This window comes from Tenrec ecaudatus, chromosome 1, assembly GCF_050624435.1.
Source record: "Tenrec ecaudatus isolate mTenEca1 chromosome 1, mTenEca1.hap1, whole genome shotgun sequence".
In the NCBI taxonomy this organism is placed as follows: Eukaryota; Metazoa; Chordata; class Mammalia; order Afrosoricida; family Tenrecidae; genus Tenrec; species Tenrec ecaudatus.
The window spans coordinates 230,058,547-230,081,927 of NC_134530.1; the positions used below are offsets into that span (position 1 = coordinate 230,058,547).

At 52.1% G+C, this 23,381-nt stretch overlaps 1 protein-coding gene across 10 annotated transcripts in view; it reads left to right on the forward strand.

The window, feature by feature from the left end:
- HHAT (hedgehog acyltransferase) overlaps positions 1-23,203 on the forward strand; it is a 408,436-nt gene extending 385,233 nt beyond the window's left edge. For 9 of the 10 annotated variants that reach the window (XM_075529943.1, XM_075529933.1, XM_075529928.1 and 6 more), the window contains 2 exons: positions 356-426; positions 22,261-23,203. In XM_075529943.1, the coding sequence (XP_075386058.1) occupies positions 356-426; positions 22,261-22,554 (365 nt within the window). In that variant the 3' untranslated portion in view covers positions 22,555-23,203. The remainder of the gene's footprint in view (positions 1-355; positions 427-22,260) is intronic. The other variant, XM_075529989.1, reaches the window with a different exon arrangement.
- The last annotated feature ends 178 nt before the right edge of the window (positions 23,204-23,381 follow it).

Genomic DNA, 23,381 nt, shown 5'->3' on the forward strand with positions numbered 1-23,381 from the left:
CCCCCAAATGGTGCTCATGTCAGACCCCCAGGAAGGGCAGAGGTGAGGCAATGGAATGAGCTGTGTCAGCCACTGTCAAGCCAGTCCCAGTTCTTGGCCTGGCACACACAGCGTAGCAAAACATGGTCTGGTTTGGGTCCTGTGCTGTCTGAGGCTGTTTGGTTTGTTGGGCTGCCTGGTTGTGACCCATGTGCAATGCCTTCCCACCCAGGGGACTGCTCTTCCAGCATTCTATCAGACAGTGTTCTGTTGCACCCCACAGTGTGTCCACTGGCTGATTTCAGAAGTAGATTGCCAGGCCTTTTTCCCTAGTCTGTCATAGTCTGGAAGTGCCACTGAAACCTGTCTATCATAGGTGAGCTTCCTGGTGTGGGACCTGTCTGCCAGAATCATAGCAACACACGAGCGCCAGAGTCCGACACACAGGTGGGTAGTGGTTGGTCTGTGGTGTGAAAGGTATGAAAAGTTTAGCTCAGCACCCCCTCCGAGGGCTGCTTCATCCAGCAGGCATGGGAAGGGGAAACTGGGACACCAGTTAGGAAAGAGGACTAACTGGGTGTGCCCTGTCAGACAGGAAGAAGTCCAAGTCATAGAGTCGACTCTGGTGGACACTGCCCTGTCATGTTAGGACATTAGAGGAAGTACAGTGCGGGCTGGTTCCACGCCCCAAGCTGACCCGCAACCGAGGGAGCATCTGGAATCTCTTCACTGAAACCATAGAATAAATATGGGGTCTGAGGTCACGAGCATAACCAGCCAGAAACGGCTGCAGCTGAGATCCCATCCCTGGAGGCCAACCATTAGCCATGCAAAGGCTACCAGGAAGAGCGTGAACAGCCGGGAAGCATTTCCCAGAGGACCCGCAGGCCTCCCTGCCAGGCCTGCTGACTGAGCGTGAGGCCCAGGGGAGGCAGGGGAGGACGCCCAGGCCTCGTTAGCGGCCAGCCCAGCAGGGATCCCTGCCTCCTGCAGATGGCATGCCTATGCATATAATGGGCCCCGGAAGCTGGGCAAGATCCACCTGCTGCATGTTATCTGCGCCAAAGCTGGGTGATTCCTGAGAGGCCTGGGAGACTTCGGCTGCCTTTTATCTGCGCCCCCTCTGCTGCCCCCTGTAGAAAAGGGGTCCACGTATTTGACATAGACTAAATCAGCAGGTGAGAAAGCTGAACACCCGTCTTTGATATTTCCCACGCTGCTGTCTGCTCAAGGAACCCTAGTGGTACAGTGGGTACGAGTTGGGCTACTAACTGCAAGGTCAGCAGTTTGAAATCACCAGGCGAAAGTGGGGCTTTCTACTCCTGTAAAGAATTAGTCTTGGAAACCAACAGTGGGAGATCGACCCCGTCCTATAGGATCCCTGTGAGTTTGGTCCTTGGCTTGGCTGAATATTTGCTTCCTGCAAAGGATCATTCATTGTACAGGGTCAGGGAATCCAGGCTTCTCTGTGAACAGGGTCGCTTGGAAGGCACTCTCTTCAGAGACACATCTCGCCTGGGCTCCCAGCCACACGCTGTACTTGCTTTCTGTCCCAGACAGACCCACGCCCGGGGCCCTCAGCCAGAGCCCAGAGCTGGCGGGGAACTTGATGTTCCTCAAGCTTGTGGTTTCTGAGGCACACACACACACACACATCTTTCTGGTACCCGAGTCAAACCTGTCACCCGCCCCCTACCCACCGCAAATGTCTGAGTCACTTTATCTGTCAGGTAAGGAGCCTCATAAAGTACGTCACAGCAAAATCTGCTCTCCCTCTGATGTTTCTACCACTTTCTAGAATACTGCCTTCTGTTCCCCGCACAGGCGGGAGGCCACCCCCACCCCCACCCTCACCCCAATGCAGGGCTTCGCAGGGTAGACCTTGGTCTCATCCTGAACCTTTCCTGAGGCAAGGGGCAGAAGAGGGAGGGGTGGAAGGTGATTCGAGGACCTGCATTTGAACAGGATTTGGAATGGACCCCCCCCCCGGAGAGGTCATTCATGTCCCCCTGCCGCCTCTCCTCAGGGCAGGCGTTGCCCAACCTCTGCTTGAGTCTGCCCCAGACAGGAGCCCGGCACACACTCCTGGTAGCTGTTGGCTGCCTCTCCGTGGATTCTCAAGACCCTGGATGTTTCTCCTTTTGGCAATAGCTACAATCTGCCCCCGTCATCCACTGGCCCCAGTTCTGCCCTCTGGAGTGGCGGGGAATAAGTCCGGTTCCCTTTCCATGTGTCCGCACGGCCCTCTCCTTGTCCTTGAGTTGTGGTCTCTGCCCACGATGTCTGGAGCCCTCTCTGACCCTCGGTGAAGTGGCTTCTGAGTGATAATGTGTCTTGTAAAGTGTGGTGGCCAAACCTGGTCAACCGAGCCTTCGTCCAAACTCATGTCCATGCGCCCTCTCTGAGTCTCAGGCTGCATATGCCTCCTGCCTCCCACATGGCCTGAGGTGACCAGAGCACTGACTTTGACTAGGTAGATGTCCAGGGTCTGGCCCACTGCGCCTGCCCCCTGCTCCCACATGTCTCCACGGCTATATCCATCCATTGGATATCCATCCAAAGAGCAGCTAGGAGATGATGCTGAACAAGAACTTATGGTCTCCTGCCCCATCCTGGAGAAGCTCTTAGGACAGCCAGGCCCAGGCTCCCTTGTCCTACTTAGCCTGTCCCTGGAGGCTGAGGACCACCCAGCTGCCAGCTGCTCTGGACTTCTGGGGGACATGCCAACTGCTCCCCTGTCCAGCTGGCCAGCTGCAGGGAAGCCATGGACACTGCTAGGGCCTGCGCATCCTGAGTGGGAAGTCCCCTCCTGCGTGTTATCATGCCCGCTCCCCAGCACCTCAGGGATGAGATGCCTGCACCAGGTACCTTTTCTAATGTGCAGGGCCAGTACCAGTTCACGGAAGGAGGGATTCTGACAGACGGCAGCCTGACGTGTGCTTCATAAGCTCCTCAATGCCGACTGACTGCTCCAAGGCCTTTCTGGGTGGAGTCGAACCGTCACTATGGAGATTAGATGTCATTGAGTGTTGGAACACCCCTTGCCCTACAGCCTCCTGCTTCATGTTAGAGCCAGACTTTTCTGAATTCATCTCAGAACTGCTCTGCGCATGCGTCTGTCCAGGTTCCTATAGAGGAAAGGTAATAAGTAGGCCAGGTAGTGAGGGCCACAATTCGGGAGCCTGACCTGTGGGCTCAGTAGTTGAGAAAGAAACAGGCCCACAGCCCAGCTGGTGGGGATGGCCCAATCGCTGTGCCCACTCCCAGACACAGAGCAGCACCACTAGGAGATGGTGCTGACGCGCAGCATTGCTTCATGTCCCCATCGTACCTCCAGCCTGCCAAGCAAGCCCATCGCCACTGGGAGGCGAGCAGAAGAGGAGGCTGCAGACAGGGTGAGTGGGAGAGACTGGTGAGAACAAAGCCGCCTCTGACAGGCGGGCACATTTCCTTCCTCTCCCCGAAGCAAGTGGCAGCTGGCATCCGCCAGCCACCCTTGCTTCTGAGGCCTCCTGGAAGAGCTGCCGCGGCTCCCATTGCCACGGCCTCGGCAAGCTTGATTGTATCATTCCATTTCTTGCTCAGAAATTCACGTCAAGTCATTTATAATCCTTTATCTAACAATCGCTGGAGGAAGCGAGCATGTCAGACACATCCGCTGACGACACCCCTTTCAGACGTCTTAGGGTTTGGGCATCGCTCTTTGGTGCTCCTGGTGGGCTCTCTCCGCAGGGTTCATTAGAGGGGGAGGTGGCACCCTGCCCTGCAGACCCTTGGCTCCTACATCCTCGCTGCCTTTTCCCCCAGCTCACCTCCATGTGCAGAGATGCCCAGGCTGTGGGCACCTCCCATGCCCTCCGGATTGGATGGTGGTGACCACATGGGTGGCTGGGAGTGTAACTTCTTGTTCTGGGGTGCCAGCACCACACTGTAATTTTGAGTGACCTGCAGGTAGAACCAGGCAGGCATTTCAAGGAGTACTCAAAAGTCAGCGTCCCATGTCTGCTTCTCCCTTCTCCTTGGCCACTGTAGCACACACATCGGGCCCCAGTGGCCTGAGCCAAAGAAGGCAGATTCATGGAGCAGGCAGACTGCTCTCCTGCCCACCCGCCCACTGGGGGAGGCTCCTGTGTTGGGGTCTGGCCGGGCGGTGTCTCCCTACAAGATGCTATGGAGCGGAGTCTGCGCCTGTGCCTGTGCCTGCGAAGTACTGGGGCCTGCACCGTTTTCAAGGCCTCTCTTCTGAAGGAGCTGTGGGTGGGCTTGACCCTCCAGCCTGTGATCCACTCGCAGGAACCATCTGACTACATTCCTCCAGCCATAGGAATCCCGTGCCCAGGCCAGAGAGCTGCAGCTGCCTAGGTGCCCCCTTGCCCCTCTCTCCCCCGGCTCTGCCCTTGGAGGTGCTCAGGGGTCTTCTGGTCCCTCATCCGCAGGCTAGACCTTCTTTCTTTGGAGATAGCTGTGGTCTCCAGAGTCTTCATGCTTCCCGATGACCAAGGACCTGGACCATCCCAGAGTGATGCAAACCTGCTCCCACCAGGCTGATTCTGACTCACAGCGACCCTGTGGGACACAGAGTATCATTTCCAAGGCTGTAAATCTTCATGGAGACAGCCTCGTCTCTCTCCCAGAGCTCCTGGTGGGTTCAAACCACTGGCCTTGCGGTTTGCAGCCCAATGCTTAACCCCCTGCGCCAACAGAGCACCCATACATATGTAATTGTGTTACAGAAAAAAGAAAACGTTGCTGCGTCCCTCTGTTGTTATGCTTGCTAAATTCCTATCTATGATTGGCAGCCCCAGCTGTCGGAGGATTCTATCTCTGGCTGTGGTGTCCCTGAGCCTGTTGCCTTCCGCACGTGTGGATCACGGAGCTGGCGGACTGGTCTTATATGTGGGTGGCGATTCGGCGGCCCCAGAACACCCTCAGCCCTGGGTGCCCCTTTCACCAGGCCTCAGGCGTGGTGAAGCGTGGAGGCTTACGGTCGGTGTGTGGTGAGTGCCAACGTGGGTGCGCAGCTGTCCCGGGGAGCCTGCCATACTCCGTGGCTTCCCTCTGTGCCTGCCAAGTAGCCTTGTGAGCTCCTGGGCTGGGCAGTGTCCTTCCGTGGCGTGGCCATGAATTAACAAGGGCTCAGCAGGAGACATGCATTGTGAGTGGGAGATACTGCTCCGGAGAATGTTCTGGTAGGGGAGCTGCTGGCCGCTGGCCCCAGGGGGCATGACACTGACTGCTAGGGGCATTTTTCTGCAAAGCAGGCCCCCCACCCCGTTGTCCCCAGAGAGAGAAATGTGTGTTTTCTCAGCACTGCCTGGCATGTGTGCCCTCAGGTGACTGGAAAGTGGCTGGGGCTTGTTTCCTTTGCTTCTGCGGGTCAGGGGCTGGCTTTACTCCGTGGTCGTGAACACCTTGCCAAGTGCTTGCCTGCCATGATGTGTGTGGGTGGGGGGGGGGGGGAAGGGAGGAGGCTGAAAGATGCATCCCAGGCTGTTTACAGCAGGAAGTGACTGTGAACAACGTGACTTAGTCCAGGCTGCCTCTTTGGGTCCCCTAAGAACCCCGGTGGCGCAGTCATTAAAGGGCACCCAGTGGTCGGTGGTGGACTGGGTGCTCTGTGGGAGAAAGACAAGGCTGTCTGCTTCAGTAAGGCTGACAGCCTTGCAAGCCTAGCGGCCCATTCTACAGGGTCGCTGCGAGTCAGAATCGACTGATGGCAAAAGACTGGTGCCAGATGGAATATGCACACAGCCCCCACACCCTACCCCCTGCCCTACCACCAAGGGAGCCATGCAGGACCCCTGTTGAGGCTCGGCCCAGGACTGGGGCCAAACACAGAGCCCTGGTGGCGCTGCAGGAAAAGCATGGGGCTGCTAACCCCCAGGTTGGTAGTTGAAACCCAGCAGCCACCACACTGGGAGAAAGGCGAGACTCTGCTCCAGCAAAGAACCCCCTGTACAGGGAGATTCAAAGCCAGAAGTGGCTTGATGGCTGTGGGTTTGGGTGGCATCGTGCTTACACATGGGGCTGTGATCTGCAAGGTCAGCAATTCAAAGTCACCAGCCCCTCCTTGGGAGAAAGAAGAGACTTACTATCCCCCACAAAGAATTCCAGTCCCAGAAACCCACAGGGGCAGTTTTACCCTGCCCTATAGGGTCACCATGAGTCAGAATTGACTTGAATTTTTTTTTAACTCCAGAATGAGAGGACAAAGGACACCAGGACAAAGCCCTATCCTTCCGTGAGTCAGGTGTTCAGACAAGCAGGCAGGCCAGGTCCCTGCAATGATCAGGACGCTGTGAGGGCGCACTGGTGGCACTGTGGAATAACCCCACGGTCAGTGGTCCAAACCCACCAGCAGCTCTGGGAGAGAGACCGAGGCTGTCTGCTCTCTTACAGATTTAGAGTCTCCGAAACCCTATGGTGGGTGGCCATGAATCAGCAATGACTCGACGGCTGTGTGTCAGGTTTGATGTAGTAAAGGAAGGGATCAACCAGTCACTTGCAGTGGCCCAGACTGACCCCGACGCTATCCAAGGCAAAGGCTACATACAGGCTCGTGGCTGTTTCCTCTCTCCCCCATTACAAAGATGGAGAGGGGAGGGCCCAGCAGAAGGGGTGACAGAGACCAAGTGAGTCCGTGAGGGAAGAGGTTCTCAAACACGAAGCATGTGGCTTCCCCTGTTGTCAACAGCATCCGCAGCAAGGGGACAGTCATGAGACCCGGAGGTCACAAGTTTTTTACCAGAAAGGCATCTACGTGGCAGGAAGGCAGGTTGCCCTGTCTTGAACTGCTTCACTGTGCAGCCGGAGACAAGTGACGGGTTTGTGACTGTCGATCACCTAGCACACTTTGGCGTCATGTAGTCCTGAATTCCACGTGCCTCTTGACCACTTATTTGCTGTTCGACCTTGAACAAGTGACTTGACTTCTCTGAGCCTTCCCTTGCTGTCTGTGAGGTCCTACCTGCTGAGGGGTCTGTGAGCAGTGGCTGTGCCCTGCACAGTACCTGGCTCTGCCAGTAGAAGGCGCTCCTGCTGCCTTTTTGCAGACACTGACTGAAACATAATGAAGCCAACCAACCCCGTTGCCACTGAGTGGATTCCCAACGCATGGCCAGTCCACATGTGTCTGAGTAGAACTGTGTGCCCCAGGGTTCGCAGTGGTGGAATTTTCAGAAGTAAATCGCCGCGCCTTTCTTCCAAGTTGCCTCTAGGTGGATTCAAACTGACAACCTCTCAGTTAGCAGTCAAGAGCTTAACTGCCCACATTGCCCAGGGACTCCTTTCTCTGGAACAGTGGCTCTCAAGGTGAGGTCCTTGGACCAGCCACATCCACGTGCCCTGAAAACTGGCTTCACTCTCACTGCCATGGAGTCAATGCCAACGCATAGCCACCCTGGAGTACAGGGTAGAACTGCCCCTGTGAGTTTCTGAGACTGTAACTCTTTATAGGATTAGAAAGCCCCATCTTGCTCCCAAGGAGCGGCTCCTGGTTTCGATCTGTTGACCTTGAAGTTGGTAGCCCAGCTGTACCACTATACCACCAGGGCTTCTGCAAACTCGGCTAGAGATGCAAAACCCAAAACTCTTGGGGTGGGGGTGGGGTGGGTTCTACAGTTTAACTGGACTTTCCCACCCCCACCCAGGTGACTCTGGGGCAGCTTAAGCCTGAGCACCACTGCTCCCAGATCCCGCGCTTCTGAAATGTTAGCCAAATGAAAACCATCCAGTCGCTCTTTCTCTCGAGAGAAGGGAAAGAAGCTGCTGAGAGTTTTTGGAAACCGCTGAGACTAGAAAACCTCGGTTGGAGCTTCACATTTAAAAACTCGCTGAAGGTGAAAAAAGGCCTTCTCTCCCACTAAGCCAGTGGTTCTCAACCTTCCTCATGCCGTGACCCTTTAATGCAGTTCCTCATGGTGTGGTGACCCCCCCAACCATAAAATTATTTTCATTGCTACTTCATCACTATAATTTTGCTACTGATATGAATCAGGTGACCCTGTGAAAGGGTTGTTTGACCCCCAAAAGGGGTCACGACCCACAGGTTGAGAACCAGGGCCTATGCTCTTCCACACTGTGGTCCATGTCCCCGTGTAGGTGAAAAGGGACCCAGGGGTTTTCAGGCTTCGGCCCGGGCGGCTGTGCTCTTGCTGCGTCCCCTGTGATAAGACAGTCCTCTGACGGGAAAGGGCTCCTGCCCAATAGGTTTATTAAGGTTGCGGCTCTAAATTTAACTCCGGAAGAAGGTCTGCAGGCTCAGGACCATTTGATGAATGGCTCTGCGACATCACCAGGCTGGCCCTATGGTAGTAAATAGAATTAAATAAAGTTACCTTATCATTTCCCCTGATCAGACCTGAGCCCCGTTAAAAATACAGTGCTTCCAGGAGCCAGCTCTTTTAACGAAGGCTGCAGTGCAGAACCCGTCCTGAATAATGAATGAGATGACAGTAGTGGAGCCAGTGGGCTGGTGTGCAGGGGCAGCCCCCGAGCATTCTGGGAGGGTCTGATGCAGGAGCTAGCTCTCTAAGGCAGGCGCTGCTCCTCCCCCAGTGGCCTCAGAGGACAAGGCGCCGCCACTTTGTGCAATGTGTGCAGAGGCTGGGCGTGCTGAGATTCAAACTGCCCCACAGCTGGTAAGACTTGGGCTGGGAGGAAGGACGATGCTGGTCATAGGCCCCTCTGGAGCCAGGTGCTCTCCTGGTGTGTTAGTTTGCAAGGCAGGCCACCGGGGAGAGGCTGCAGCTGTGGCTTTTACTAATTGGTAGGGTCCTTGGGTACTGCATGCAGTTACCACACGACTGCTAACCAGAAGGCTGGTGGTTTGAGCCCATTCAGAGATGCCTCAGAAGAAAGGTCTGGCGATCTGCTGAAAACTTCGCCATTGGTACCCCTTCTGGGGCACAACCCTACTGTGCAACCCAGAGTCAGTCAGCTCAGTGGTGACTGGTTATCATCTGTCCGATGCACATCAAGGGAATGTCAGCCCTGAGAGTGTGAAGAAGTAGTCGTTGGCTCCGATATCCACAAGTCACCAACTCTTGTGAGTCTTTCTTCTGCAGTCTCACTGAATCACCTTTCATTCCATGTTTCCGCTGTTTGCCCTCCTCCAACATCGGACCATTAACGAAGGTCCTCTCTGGGGGCTGAAAATTCAGGGTGCAGACACCATTCTGAATAAAGAAGGAGATGATGGAGGTGGCCGTAACCAGGATAGAGGCTGGCTGATGTGCACCTGGAGCACACACACATCTGCCCAGGGATACGGATGGCTGCGTGGGGTGTGTCAACATCAGGCTGTGCCCCTCAGCGCGGAGGGTGTAGGCTCCAGCGAGGAGCGTGGTGATGGCATCCCAAGCCTCTCAAAGCAATGGGGCACTCCTTTGCTTTTTCTCTTCCTGAGAGCGACTTTGAGTCACTGGGCAACCTCACTCCGTGGAAGAATCCTATAGGAGTCCACAGGCCAGCTGGAGGAACTCCAGAATCAAATTGGGAGGCTCATGCCCGGTGTTCCTCAATCCTCAGGGACTGACTGGAACTGGGAGGTGCAGACTGAGTCAGGGGTAGGCTGAAAGGGCTGTGGGCAACAGGGCGAGAGACTCAGATTGTAACAAACCACATTTTCATTTATTGTCATCAAGTCCAGTCCCCTCTCATAGAAACTCCATGTGCCAGTGGAGGGCTGCCCCAGAGGGTCTTCTGTTATGGAAAACTGCCCTCAGGTCGGCTCCGACCCATAGCAACCCTGCACAACAAAGGCCACATCGCACGGTCCTGCGCCATCCGCACAATGATGCCTATGTCTGAGCCCGTTCTTGCCCCCACCGTGTCCCCATCCCAGGGAGGGCCTTCCTCTTCTTCTCTGCCCTTCCACTTTACCAACACGATGTTCGTCTCCAGGGACTGGTCTCTCCTGGCAACCCGTCCAACGTCCGTAAGATGAAGATTTGCCATCTTTGCCTCCAAGGAGCATCCTGGCCGTACTTCTCCCAATGTGGGTTGGTTTGTCCTTTTAGCGATCCATGGTACTTTAAATAATTCTTCTCCAGCATCAAAATTCAAATGCATCAATTCTTTTCCACTGTTCCTTATTCAGTGCCCGACCTTCACATGCATATGAGGCAATGGAGTATACCATGGCTCGGGTCAGGGGCACCTTAGATCTCAATGTAACATCCTTGCTCTGGGATACTTTATTGAGGTCTGGGGCAGCTGATTTACCTAATGCAACTCATCTCTTGAGCTCTTGACTGCTGCCTCCTTAAGCATTGATTGTGGATCCAAGCGAGACAAAATCCTTGACAACTTCAACTTTTTCCTCCACTGATCCCGATGGTCCAGTTGTGAGGATTTCGGTCTTCCTTACAGTGAGTTGTGATCCACACCGAGGGCGACGGTCCTTGATCTTCATCAATAAGTGCTTTACTTCCTGTCACCTTCAGCAAGCAAGGTAGCATCGTGTGCACACCCAGGTGGTTAAGATGAGGCTCGTTCTGGCTGTCATCTTTACTGAAGCTGAACTTCAGTGGCAACACTGGATGTGTTCCTACTGACACCCTTTGGGTAATATGTGGGTGCTGAGCCGTGGTACCCCAGGATTTCCAACCACAGCCAGAAACCTTCAGACTAGGCTCTAATTAGCATGTACCTGGCACCCTGGAAGTGGACGGGGAGCCTTTGTATGGTTCCCTGACTTCAAACAAGACTACTGGGTTTAAAGCGCAGCTCCAGAACCTGCTGGTATTGCCATCTCTGGCAATTTCCATTCACCTGCATGAGCAGCCCTCTCTCCCTCTTAAGGGAATGCAGTAATGTTCACCTTGGAAAGTGGCGAGGTTTAACTAAGACTGCCCACTCTCTGTACATGGGGTAGTAGACGGTCTAAAGTGGCGAGGTTTAACTAAGACTGCCCACTCTCTGTACATGGGGTAGTAGACGGTCTAGGGTGGCGAGTTTTAACTAAGACTGCGCACTCTCTGTACATGGGGTAGTAGACGGTCTAAAGTGGCGAGGTTTAACTAAGACTGCGCACTCTCTGCACATGGGGTAGTAGACGATCTGTCCTTTGTAAGTTGTTTGGCTTGCCTACTCGTGGTTCGGAGATTTTGTGCTTTCTCTCTGTGCGGGTTGGCGGGGAAGAAGGCATGAAAGATGCTTTCCCTGAAAAGTGAGCTCATACGCTGGGCACCAGCCCTTTGAATCTAAAAACGGTGACCAGTGGGACCTGCCCTTTGGGGGACAAAGTCCCTTTTGTGCCAAGGTGGTGCCTCCAACCCGAGGAGTGTGCCCAGCCTGACCAGGGGGGGGGGGGGGCGCGGGGCTGTGATGGTGTAATTGACAGCCCATCCACAACTCAGCAGCTCAGTTAACTTCTGACCCATTAGGAAGAGTTGATTTCTTCCCTGGGTTAGGGATTCGCGCTGACTCAATGGAAGAAGCCTTCTGCCTGCTTGCTCTCAGGTGACTGTCAGAGAGGCTCCAGAGGACCCAGACATGAACGGAGAGTTAACTTCAGTCCTCAGCACTGACCAGGCCCCTCCCTTCAGGAGGTGAAAGACTGAGACCCCTTCTCAATTAAAAAGCCAATGATGATTTTCCTGCATCTTTTAAAAAATATTATTACTGTAAATGGTTTTATTGGGGGCTCTTACAGCTCCCATCACAATCCATACATTCATCCATTGGGTCAAGCACACTTGTGCATATGTCGCCATCATCATTTTCAAAGCATTTTCTTTCTACTTGAGCCCTTGATATCAGCTCCTCATTTATTCCCTTCCCGCCCCCACCCTCCCTCTCTGATGAACCCTTAATAAATTATAAATGATTATTTTTACCTCCACCTTTCCCCACACCCTCTTAGCCCCTCGATAGATTAGAAATTGTTATTATTTTCATATCTCAAGCCAACCGCTGTCTTCCTTCCCCCATATTTTCTGTTGTTCTTCCCCCTGAAGAGGTGTGTATGATTACGTATCAATCATTTTGATCAGTTCCCCCTTTCTTCTTTTCTCTCCCCCTCTTCCCCTCACCCTTCTGGTATCACTATTCCCACTCCTGTTCCTGGATTCTGTGTGTCTTGAGCACCCATCTCTTATCTATACCTGTGTACGTGTTCTGGTCTAGTCTGAATTGAGAAGCAGCACTGGGGTCATGGGTGTGTGTGTGTGTGTGTGTGTGTGTGTAAATCTCAAGGAACCCAGAGGATGTTTGTTAGTATGTTTCATGGATGCTTTACTGTACCCTGGTTGACGCATCCCTTCCCCGTGGCCCCTCTTTGGGGGGATTGTTCCATAGTCTACAGATGGGCTTTGGATCTCTAATGCCTATTGCCTGGTCCCAATGACTCCTCATGCTGACACCGGCTGTGTGCTTCTTCCATGTGGGCTTGTTGCTTTTCTGCTGGATGGCGCTTGTGTAACTGCAAGCCTTTAAGACCCCAGATGCTATATCTTTTAATAGCCGGGCACCATCCCCCTTCTTCACCACATTTGCTTATTCACCCGTTTTGTCTTCAGCAATTATGTCGGAGGGTGAACATCTCAGACGGCCAATTTGTTAGAACAAAGTGTTCTTGTATTGTTCCTGCATCTTTTGTTTGACCAGCTTGTGGCCTGAGTAGTCTAGGACAGGGCAGCAGGTGACTGCTGCAAGCTTGTGGATTACTGGTGTGGCCGCTTTAAACAGCAGCTTTAGGAGGACTTCCCCTTCTGGTTCTCCCTCCGTTGACTTCCCAGGCCTGTGTGCTAAAGGCATTCTCTTCAGGATCCTGAGTTCCAGGCTTCCCCATCCTTTCAGAAAGCTGTGATTGCCCAGAAAGTTGCAGGGCTGGAGTAACCTCTGGTAAAATGCCACTGGGCCCTCGGTCACTATTGCCCATCCCCCAGGTCCTGTCTGGGCCTCACTAGCTGTCATTATGTATCCCAATGATATCTCATTAATGAAACCATGGCACAGCCACCTCAGCCCATAAACTCCAGCTCTTATGCTACCTACATCAGTCCTCTGAATGGACTCTACTCTGCCATGCATTTTACTTCTATGCACGTAGCTCTGCCTGTCTAAGGATCTGCCCTGTTACTCGGTACTCAACCTTTTGTAGTGGTGATCTGACTTGCTAGCAGCCTGCCCCCCCTTTCCACTCAATGTATATTTTAAAAATTCATTTTATTGGGGGCTCATACAGCTCTTATCACAATCCATCCACCCATCCATTGTGTCCAGCACCTTTGTACATGTGTTGCCATCATCATTTTCAGGACATTTGCTTTCCACTTGAGCCCTCAGCGTCAGCTCATGTCCTCGTCCCCTGCCCTCTCTCTCTCATGAACCCTTGATAATTTATCATTTTTTTTATGTCTTACACTGACCGATGTCTCCCTCCACCCACTTTTCTGTTGTCCATCCCCCAGGGAGGGGGTTACATATAGATCATTATGATTGATTCCCCCTTTCTCCCCCTTCCCCTCCTGGTATGACTGCTTTCATTATTGGTCCTGCGGGGTCATCTGCTCAATAACTGATAGACACTTCGTTTTTGTGACATGGGTTGCACCCCCCACAATGTAACCGCAGCCTTCTCACTTCCTTCCTGGTTTCCCTGTTTCCATTCGTCCTTCTTCCTTGCCTCTTCCTGTCCTTTATGAATGCTGTCCTTTCAGTCTCACTGTGTGCTTGATTGTTCTGGGAGTCCATCAGGACTCGCTGGTGCGGTTGTTTACTTTATAGGCCTATCTGTTGTTTAGCTGTCAGCTGGTCCCAGGTGATAGGTACAGTTCCTGGTTTGAGGGGTATCTAAAGGCTATAGTCTCAGAGGTCCTAGCAGCCTCTACTAGTCTCGTAAGACCGATCTTGTATGTGATTTTTAATTTCGGCCTATATATTTTTTCTCCCATCCACTCCAGGACCTTCCATGTTGATTCCAGTCAGAGTGGCTGGTGGTGGTAGCTGGGAACTGTCTGGTGCTTCGGGTCTCAGGGTAGTGCAGGTTGTGGTCTGGGGGGTGGGGGTGGGGGGGTCCATTAATTCTCTGGAGTCATTGTTTTCTCCAATCTTTGATTTCCTTCACTCTCTGCCCTCCGGACTAGAAGAGACCAGTAGATGAATCTTAGATGGCTGGTAGCACACGTTAAAGACCCCGGTCAATGCTCACTGAAAGGTGAGGGAGAGCAGTGTCTTGGTGGATCCTGCTATGCCAGCTGACCCAGATGCCCCTGCCACTGTGGGCCCTCATCTCTCAAGCTCTGTGACTCAGTCCCTCTAGGTGTTTGGTATGACTCAGATGTTTTCAGAACTTTGCCCCAGTATGGTGTGTGTGTGTATCTATATATCCACAGAATAATTTGCCACACGTTCAAGTATCTGTGTAGAACTGTCCTCTGCCAAACCTATGTATACGTGTCAGTGGATATACACTCACCCCCTTTGTCTCCCACATCTGTATAGCGTGCAGGTCTACTCATAGGTTATTGTTTGTCGTTACTGTTATCCAAGGCTGTATTAGTGATAGTACTTACCTGTGTTGCCTTTTACTCCCATGTCATTCCCACGGTCTTCCTTGCCTTTGATAATGTTGTACTGAATACAACACTCACTCCTTAATGCCTATTGCCTTTACCTTCACCCAAGTTCATATGTGTAAAAAACAAAACCCCCAAAACAAACTCACTGATACCTAGTTGGCGGTTACTCATAGTGACCCTAGAGGACAGGGTAGACCTGCCCCTGTGAGTTTCCCAGGCTGTGACTCTCTATGGGAGTAGAAAGCCCTTTACTCTCATGGAGCGGCTGGTGGTATCAAACTGCTGACATTAAAGTTGGCAGCTCAGGGCTTAACCATTATACCACCAGGGCACTCTTTAGCTAGTGGTTTTCCTTCCTTTCAACCTTATGCTGCACACAGGTGGTGAGCATTCACTGGGTGCCTGGCCCTGTCCTAGGTGCTGACATTGCCCTCTGAATGGTTATCCATAAGGCCCAAGGCCTCTGACTGTGGCCACTGCAGCCCCAGTCGTGGTTCTTAGAGGGTGGAGCATGGGTGGGGCGTGAACAGAGGCTGCTTCCACCTCCTCCTCACTGGGGTGTCGCTCAGTGCCGCTCCACAAAGCCGAGAAGATGCAGGAGCCAATGGTGCAGACTCATTCAAGTTTGTCAGTCATGAGCAAAATGCTGGCTAAATGAACACTGACCAACCATCCATTCAGATCCCGGTAGCAAAGCACCCCATGACTCTGGGGGCCAGCTGTGCTTGGGACCCAGTGTGTATGGGACGCTGAGGCCCCGCAGGGCCTTCTCAGGAAGGAACTTCTCATGTCATGAGTACCACACTGACCTCACACGTGGTGTGCCATGCTCCCGGGGCATGTGTGTGCCGGCCTCTGGGTGTGAGTGTGTGTAAGCACATGGGTACCTGAGTGTGAGGGTGTGTGTGTTTGTGGCTGGGCCCTGAGGGGGTGCCGGGGTGCCCTGGCTGCTGGGGGTGGGGAAGCTGGACAAGAAGCAAGCCTGAAAGGAGAAGGCAGTGTGGAGACAGGCGGAGCGGGGAGGGGGTGCGGGGAGGGCAAGGCCTGGAGGGCAAGGTCAACTTGGAAGGCTAGAAACTTATTGTTTTGAAGGACCTGACTTTTTGAGGCCAGCTTCCTGTTCATGGCTGGCAGGTCTGGATGAATGGGCCTCCTGCCAGAATGTCGCCAGGGTGAAGCACAGCCCCGGGTCTTCCCAGTTTCACCATCGGGCTCACACCTGGGCGATGGTGGAGAGGAGCTGAGACAGCCCCCTCCTGCCCCACCTGGCCACACCGCCCTGGACCCTCTCAGGGCTGGGCTAGCAGCGGCCACAGGCAGAGACAGCCACCTTGGCTAGGGCCAGGCGCCTAGCCAGTGCACTCTCGGTGGGTGCTGCCCAATGAATGAAAGATGACCTGTGGCATCTGTCTCTTCCTTGCCCTCAAACAGCCAACTCCCGAGGTCAGGAAAAGGGGGGAGGGCATCCTTGGCAGCTGCTTTGTACACACCAGGGTGACTGTCCGTGGGAACGGCTCGTGCTTTCGGCAGGCTAGTGCGCTGTGTGTACATAGCAGAGGTCTCAGAGGAGCCTGTATTAATCCCGTGCATTTTAGTTACACTATTTTTAGAAAGCACTACCCAAGCTCAGTTTCTCTCACGTGGCTTTTCCAAAAAATCCTGCTGTGTAGATGGAGGAAAGATGAGCCAACTATGCCGAGCCAGGCTTACAGTCTGGGCCTCGTACCTCCTGCCTGCCTGCCTTTCTGAGTGACACATACCCAAGGTGGGGAGAATGTTCAGGGTGCCCCAGTGGCCCAAAGGAAAACCGGGTGTGTCTACCCTCTGTGCACTGTTGGGGGTGATCCTACTTGTAGTCCTTTGTGGGCAGACCTGCCTCCCACCAGTCACAGGTGCGAGTGCAGCTTTGTGTCTGTGAAAGAGTCTGTTCCCCCTCCCACTCCACCCCCCCCACCCCACCCCGCCGCCCACCTCCACAGCCAGCCACTGGGCTCCTTGTTTCCCAAACACCCGCTGGCACTGTACCCCAAACACAGCTGAAACCTGGGCAGGTATCCTGTGCCTGAAGCCCCCTCACCTGCCTCTGCTCCCTGAGCCCCCTGAGGAACAGGTGTTGACAGGAGGTGCCCTGGCTGCTTTCTGTGTCTGCGGCCACAGGGGGCCCCAAGACCAGATGGGTGCACCCTAGGACCCGGTAAAGGACTGGCCTATAGTGGACTGAATAGCCCCCCTCTCCCCCAAAAAGTCCATGTTCACCTGTAACCCCAGACTGTGACCTTATTTGGAAGCAGTGTCTTCGCAGGGCTCACTAGTTAAAGCTCTTGAGAATACATTGTCCTGGGTCTAGGATGGGCCCTAGGTTTTATGATGTCTTCATAAGAGAAAGAAACCACACATGAAACAGAGAAGGCTCTGTGACGGGATGCAGCTGCAAGCCAAGGGCTGTTTGGGGCCCCTATAAATTTGCAGAAGTGAGGAAGGATCCCCCTATCTCCAGCTCCCACCCCCAAAGCCTTTAGAGAGAGCATGACTCTGCCACCACCTGGATTTTAGACTTCTGGTCTCCAGAATTGTGAGGGAGTACAATCCTCTGGCTCCAAGTCACACCACGGTGGCCACTTGTTTTGGCAGCGCCCCCGAGAAGGACATACCGGGGGACTTGTAGAGTGGAGCTGGGACCACAGGTCTGGTCTCAGAGCCAGGCTGCTTGAGGCCCTCTGCTTACCAGGGACTTCTCTTGGCTGCGAAACAAACAAACAATCTCGCTGGCTACTCATAGCAACCCTATAGGTCCGGGTAGAATTGCCGCTGTTAGTTTCCGAGACTGTAAGTATAATTGGATTCTCAGTCTAAGGACCGAGTTAAAAATTGGCATTCAGAGCAAGCGCAGTCTCATCTTGGTCTCGCTAGACCTCCCTGGCCGAGGACCACGGTATGGCTCCCTTTCATTGTGCTGACCCTGGGCCAGGCACTGTGCAGGTCTTCCCACAGTGACACCGTCCTGACCAGTCTGTTCCCTCTTTGACTGCTGAGGTGTGTTCACTGGCCCCTGGTCGGCGGTGGACCCAGGGTTGGAATTCATCTCCCGCTTCAGAGCTTGCCCATGAACCGCTGCATCATGTCATTCTGACGTGCCTCCATCCAAGCCGCACGCGCCTCCATCGAGTGGGTCCTAGCTCCGAGCAGCCCCTTGGGTTTCTGTCCCTTTAAGTCTTTACAGACCTAGACAGCCTCCTCCTTCTGGTGCTGATATACTCAGGCCTCATTAAGAATGACAGCAGCTAATTATTGATAAAGGAGCCCTCGTGGAGTAGTGATGACAGGTCAGGCTGCTAACTGCAAGGTGAGCAGTTCGAAGCAACCAGCTCCTCTATGGGAGAGAGATGAAGCTTTCTACTCCTGTAAAGAGTTACAGTCTTGGAAACACAATGACACAATTCTACCCTCTCCTGCAGCAATGCCATGAGTCAGTAGTGACTCGATGGCAGTGAGGATTAGTGATAAAGCAGTAAGAGAGCTTACCAGAGTCTGCCCTTCACTGGCTCCCCATGGTCTGCCCGAGACTCCCCGACTTGCTCCCGCTCTCTGCGGCAGCCACATCATATGGTCCCCCTTCCTTAGATGGCCCGCTAGACTCATACATCATGTGTAGTCTCTCTGTGAGCTTGTCCCTGTCCTTTCATAGATGGCAAACGCTTACTATCCTACACGGTCCAGGTGATAGGCGCTCCGTGTACACCAGTCTCCAGTGTGCCTGCACTGCTCACAGCATGCATGGTAGGACGGAGCGGCTGTCTTCTCCCAGCTGGAGTAGGAGCACCCCAGACACAGGACTGAATCTTCCTACTGTAGCCTCTCAGGGGAGACCGGTCCCTGGAGAAGGACATCATGTTGGATAGTCAAGGGGGCAGTGGAGCAGGGAAAGGCGCTCTTCTTGATGGATGGACACCGTGTTGCAACAGTGGGCTCTCGAGAACAGAAACGGTTGTGTGGATGGCCCAGGACAGGCAGTGTTCGTTCTGCTGTGCGCATGGTCGCCATGGGGTGGAGCCCACCCCATGGCATCTGGTAATACCAACAACAGCAGCAGCATGTTAGCATCTGGTTTCTTCCACAGCATGCCGGGCCCTGCAACGGTCCCAGGAGATACCTGAATGAGTGAACCATGGAGAAGGCATGCAGAGTGTTGACTGTCAGTGACACAGTCTTGGCAGGAAGGCCTGGGAATTCTTTTCTTTCTTTTTTTTTAAGTCAGAAACTTGCAGAAGGAAGCCCTTAAACTTTGACTTTTGAGAGGAAAGCTGGGAGGGAAAGGGCATTTGTAGAGGTCTAGACAAAGACATGCACAAATGCAAATATATATATGAGGATGGGGAAATAGATCTATGTACTTACTTTTTTTTAACAATTTATTGGGGCTGATACAATTCTTTTCACAGTTCATACATATACATACATCAATTGTATAAAGCACATCTGTACAGTCTTTGCCCTAATCATTTTTTTCTCTTTTCTTCTTTTACATTTTATTAGGGACTCAAACAACTCTTACCACAATCCATACATATACATACATCAATTGTATAAAGCACATCCATACATTCCCTGCCCCAATCATTCTCAAGGCATTTGCTCTCCACTTAAGCCCCTTGCATCAGGTCCTCTTTTTTTTTTCTCCCCCTCCCTCCCCTTTCCCCCCTCCCTCATATGCCCTTGGTAATTTATACCTCGTTATTTTGTCATATCTTGCCCTATCCGGGGTCTCCCTTCTCCCCTTCTCTGCTGTCCCTCTCCCAGGGAAGAGGTCACATGTGGCTCCTTGTAATCAGTTCCCCCTTTCCAACCCACTCACCCTCCACTCTCCCAGCATCGTCCCTCACGCCCTTGGTCCTGAAGGTATCATCCACCCTGGATTCCCTGTACCTCCAACCCTCATATGTACCAGTGTACAGCCTCTGTCCTATCCAGCCCTGCAAGGTAGAATTCGGATCATGGTAGTTGGGGGGAGGAAGCATCCAGGATCTGGGGGAAAGCTGTGTTCTTCATCGATACTACCTCATACCCTAATTAACCCATCTCCTCTCCTAAGCCCCTCTATGAGGGGATCTCCATTGGCCGACACTTGGGCCTTGGGTCTCCACTCTGCACTTCCCCCTTCATTTAATATAATATATATATACACATACATATATACATATATACACATACATACACACACTTATATCTTTTTTTTTTTGCATGATGCCTTATATCTGGTCCCTTGGGCACCTCGTGATCGCACTGGCCGGTGTGCTTCTTCCATGTGGGCTTATTTGCTTCTGAGCGAGATGGCCGCTTGTTCACCTTCAAGCCTTTAAGACCCCAGACACTATCTCTTTTGATAGCCGGGCACCATCAGCTTTCTTCACCACATTTGCTTGTGCACCCATTTGTCTTCAGCGATCCTATCATGGAGGTGTGCAGTCAATGATGTGATTTTTTGTTCTTTGATGCCTGGTAACTGATCCCTTTGGAACCACTCAATCACACAGGCTGGTGTGTTCTTCCATGTGGACTTTGTTGCTTCTGAGCTAGATGGCCGCTTGTTTATCTTCAAGCCTTTAAGACCCCAGTCACTATCTCTTTTGATAGCCGGGCACCATCAGCTTTCTTCACCACATTTACTTGTTCACCCACTTTGGCTCCAGCCGTTGTGTCGGGAGAGTGAGCATCATAGAGTTCCAATTTAATAAAAGAAGGTATTCATGCATAGAGGGAGTGTTTGAGTAGAGGCCCAAGGTCCTTCCGCCACCTTAATACTTGACCTATAAATATAGACACAAAGATCTATTTCCCCAACCTCCTATATATATTTGCATGTACATGTCTTTGTCTAGACCTCCCTATGTACTTACTTTTTTATAGGTTCAGTATTAAAGTGGCAGAAGGACATTGAGCCTCCACTCAAGTACTCCCTCAATGCAAGAATACTTTCTTTTATTAAATTGACATTCTATGATGCTCATCCTCCTGACACAACCGCTGAAGACAAAGCGGGTGAACAAGCAAATGTGGTGAAGAAAGCTGATGGTGCCCAGCTATCAAAAGATATAGCGTCTGGGGTCTTAAAGGCTTGAAGGTAAACAAGCGGCCATCTAGCTCAGAAGCAACAAAGCCCACATGGAAGAACACACCAGCCTGTGTGATCACATGGTTCTGAAGGGATCGGTTAGCAGGCATCAAAGAACAAAAAAAAATCATATCATTGGGTGCACACCTCCATGATACGATCGCTGAGGACAAACAGGTGCATAAGCAAATGTGGCAAAGAAAGCTGATGGTGCCTGGCTATCAAAAGAGATGGCATCTGGGGTCTTAAAGGCCTGAAGGTAAACAAGTGGCCATCTAGCTCTGAAGCAACAGAGCCCACATGGAAGAAACACACCAGCCTGTGCGATCACGAGGTGTTGAAGGGATCAGGTATAAGGCATCATCAGAACAAAAAAAAATCTTACCAGAGTGATTTAAGGGGGAAGTGCAGAGTGGAGACCTAAAGCCCATTCCTCAGCCACTGGAGATTCCCTTGCAGAGGGGTCTAGGGGAGGAGATGAGTCAGTCGGGGTGCGATGTAGTACCGATGAAGAATACAGCTTTCCTCCAGTTCCTATATGCTTCCTCCCACCCAACTATCATGATCCGAATTCTACCTTGCAAATCTGGATAGAGTAGAGGATGTACACTGGTGCAGATAGGAGCTGGAGGCACAGGGAATCCAGGGCGGATGATACCTTCAGGACCAGGGGTGTGAGTGGCAATACTGGTTGGGTAGAGGGAGAGTGGGTTGGAAAGAGGGAACAAGGATTACAAGGATCTACATGTGACCTCCTCCCTGGGGGACGGACAACAGAAAAGGGGGTGAAGGGAGATGTCGGACAGGACAAGATATGACAAAACAATTATTTATAAATTATCAAGCGCTCATGAGGGAGGGGGGAGGGGGGAGGGAAGGGAAAAAAAGAGGACCTGACGCAAAGGGCTTAAGTGCAGAGCAAATGCTTTGAAAATGATGAGGGCAAAGAATGTACAGATGTGCTTTACACAATTGATGTATGTATGGATTGTGATAAGAGTTGTATGAGCCCCTAATAAAATTTTTTTTAATGATGAGGGCAATTAATGTACAAATGTGCTTTCCATAATTGATGTATTTATGGATTGTGATAAGAGTTGTATGAGCTCAGAATAAGCTGATTTTAAAAAAAAGAACAACTTCCCAGTTACCTCTCCCACCTCCACCCAATAGCTACTAATAAACTATGCAGTTTCCTATTCTCCATAGTTCATATAAGCAGAACCATACAAAAAAAACCCTTGACTTTTGAAAGCAAATATTTAGTCTCCCTCTTCTGTTTGCTTTTCAGTCATCCTTGGTTCAAGACGATGGCCAGTCCATGTTTGAGCTTTACCAGGGGACTCCTGGATTTGTAAAAATGATTATTTTAGCTGCTTTTGACTTCTAAATACGCGTTCTTTAAGTGGTTACCTTATTTTGAAACTTGGTTTCTGTTGTGGTCCTACATTTCCCCCCTCCCCCCACCCCTTTTCTGCTGAGCCCAGTGGGAATGGAGCGTTCATGGGCTGCACTTCCCATTAGGGCAAACATCGCAGCAGGGAAGAGCCTCATTGTCTCAAGGATGCTGCTTCTGAGGCCGCCTTCTCCCAAAGATGCCCCACCGCAGGCATTTCTAATGACTCTCCATGCTTTTCTCCTTCCTAGGCTGGCCATGGGCGACCCTCTCTGTGCTGGCATTCCTGTACTGCTACTCCCACGTGGGCATTGCCTGGGCCCAGACATACGCCCAGGACTAAGGCTGCGGAGCCCCAGGACAGCCCTCACTGCCAGTGTTCTCCACAAATGGTGCTTCACCCTGACCTCACACCCCAGGACGGTCTCCAAGAAACCAGTGTCTGGTCCACTCCTCTGCTGCTCAAGTTACATCCCTCCAGGACTTACAGCCTGGGCTCTCCTAAGACTGTCCAGCCACAGAAGCTTCTCAGTACCAGGCCTTAGAAAGCATTTACCTCCCATCGTGTCCCTGTTTTCTAGGCTGAGATCTCGTACAGTAGAGTATTGTGAACCCAGCCTCAAGGGCCCTCTGGGTTCTGCTTTCCTTACCAAGAATTCAACACATCTCTTCATCAGGGCATGGCAATCCCAGTTAGTGACAGACCTTTCCTCCACTGGACCACATTTCTGAAACCTTTTGGTAATATTTAAGGGTGTCCTTCCTCATGTCCTGCACTGCAGTCTAGAATCCATATGAGGCGTTGAGGCTTCATGCTCCAGCTCCTCAGCAGGAAGGAGATGAAGGCACAGCTGATTCCCGTTGCCCAGTGACAGACAGATGGGAAGCTTCCCCGTGGCATTCCCAGGAGCAGTACCCAAAGAGTCCTGTTCTTTGAACCTCAGCGTGGGAAGCAAACTCTGACTCTGTGGTTCCCGGGGCTGGCTGAGAAGTCTGAGTATGGGAGTTCTTCTATAAACAGGTCATTGTTGCACCATAAAGAGGCAGAATTAAAACATGGGCCAAACATACAAATGCCAGGGAATAGTTTATATATCAAATGGTGCTACCAAGCAATTTACAAAACGCGTGGAGTTTTGTGTGTGTCATTTTTTCAATTCTTCATAAAGCTCCAAATGGTCACCTTCCTGCATACTCAGTGTTTTGCTTGGGTTTTGTTCCAATAAAGTGGAGCCACTTATAGCATGTCCATAATTCACATATTGTATAAAATTGCTTTGAAGGGTGTTTTTTTAAAGAAAATAGTGAAAATCTAAACACATATCAGTTAACTGTGGATTTTTTTCAATCTTCTAGAAGGATACTTGACAGG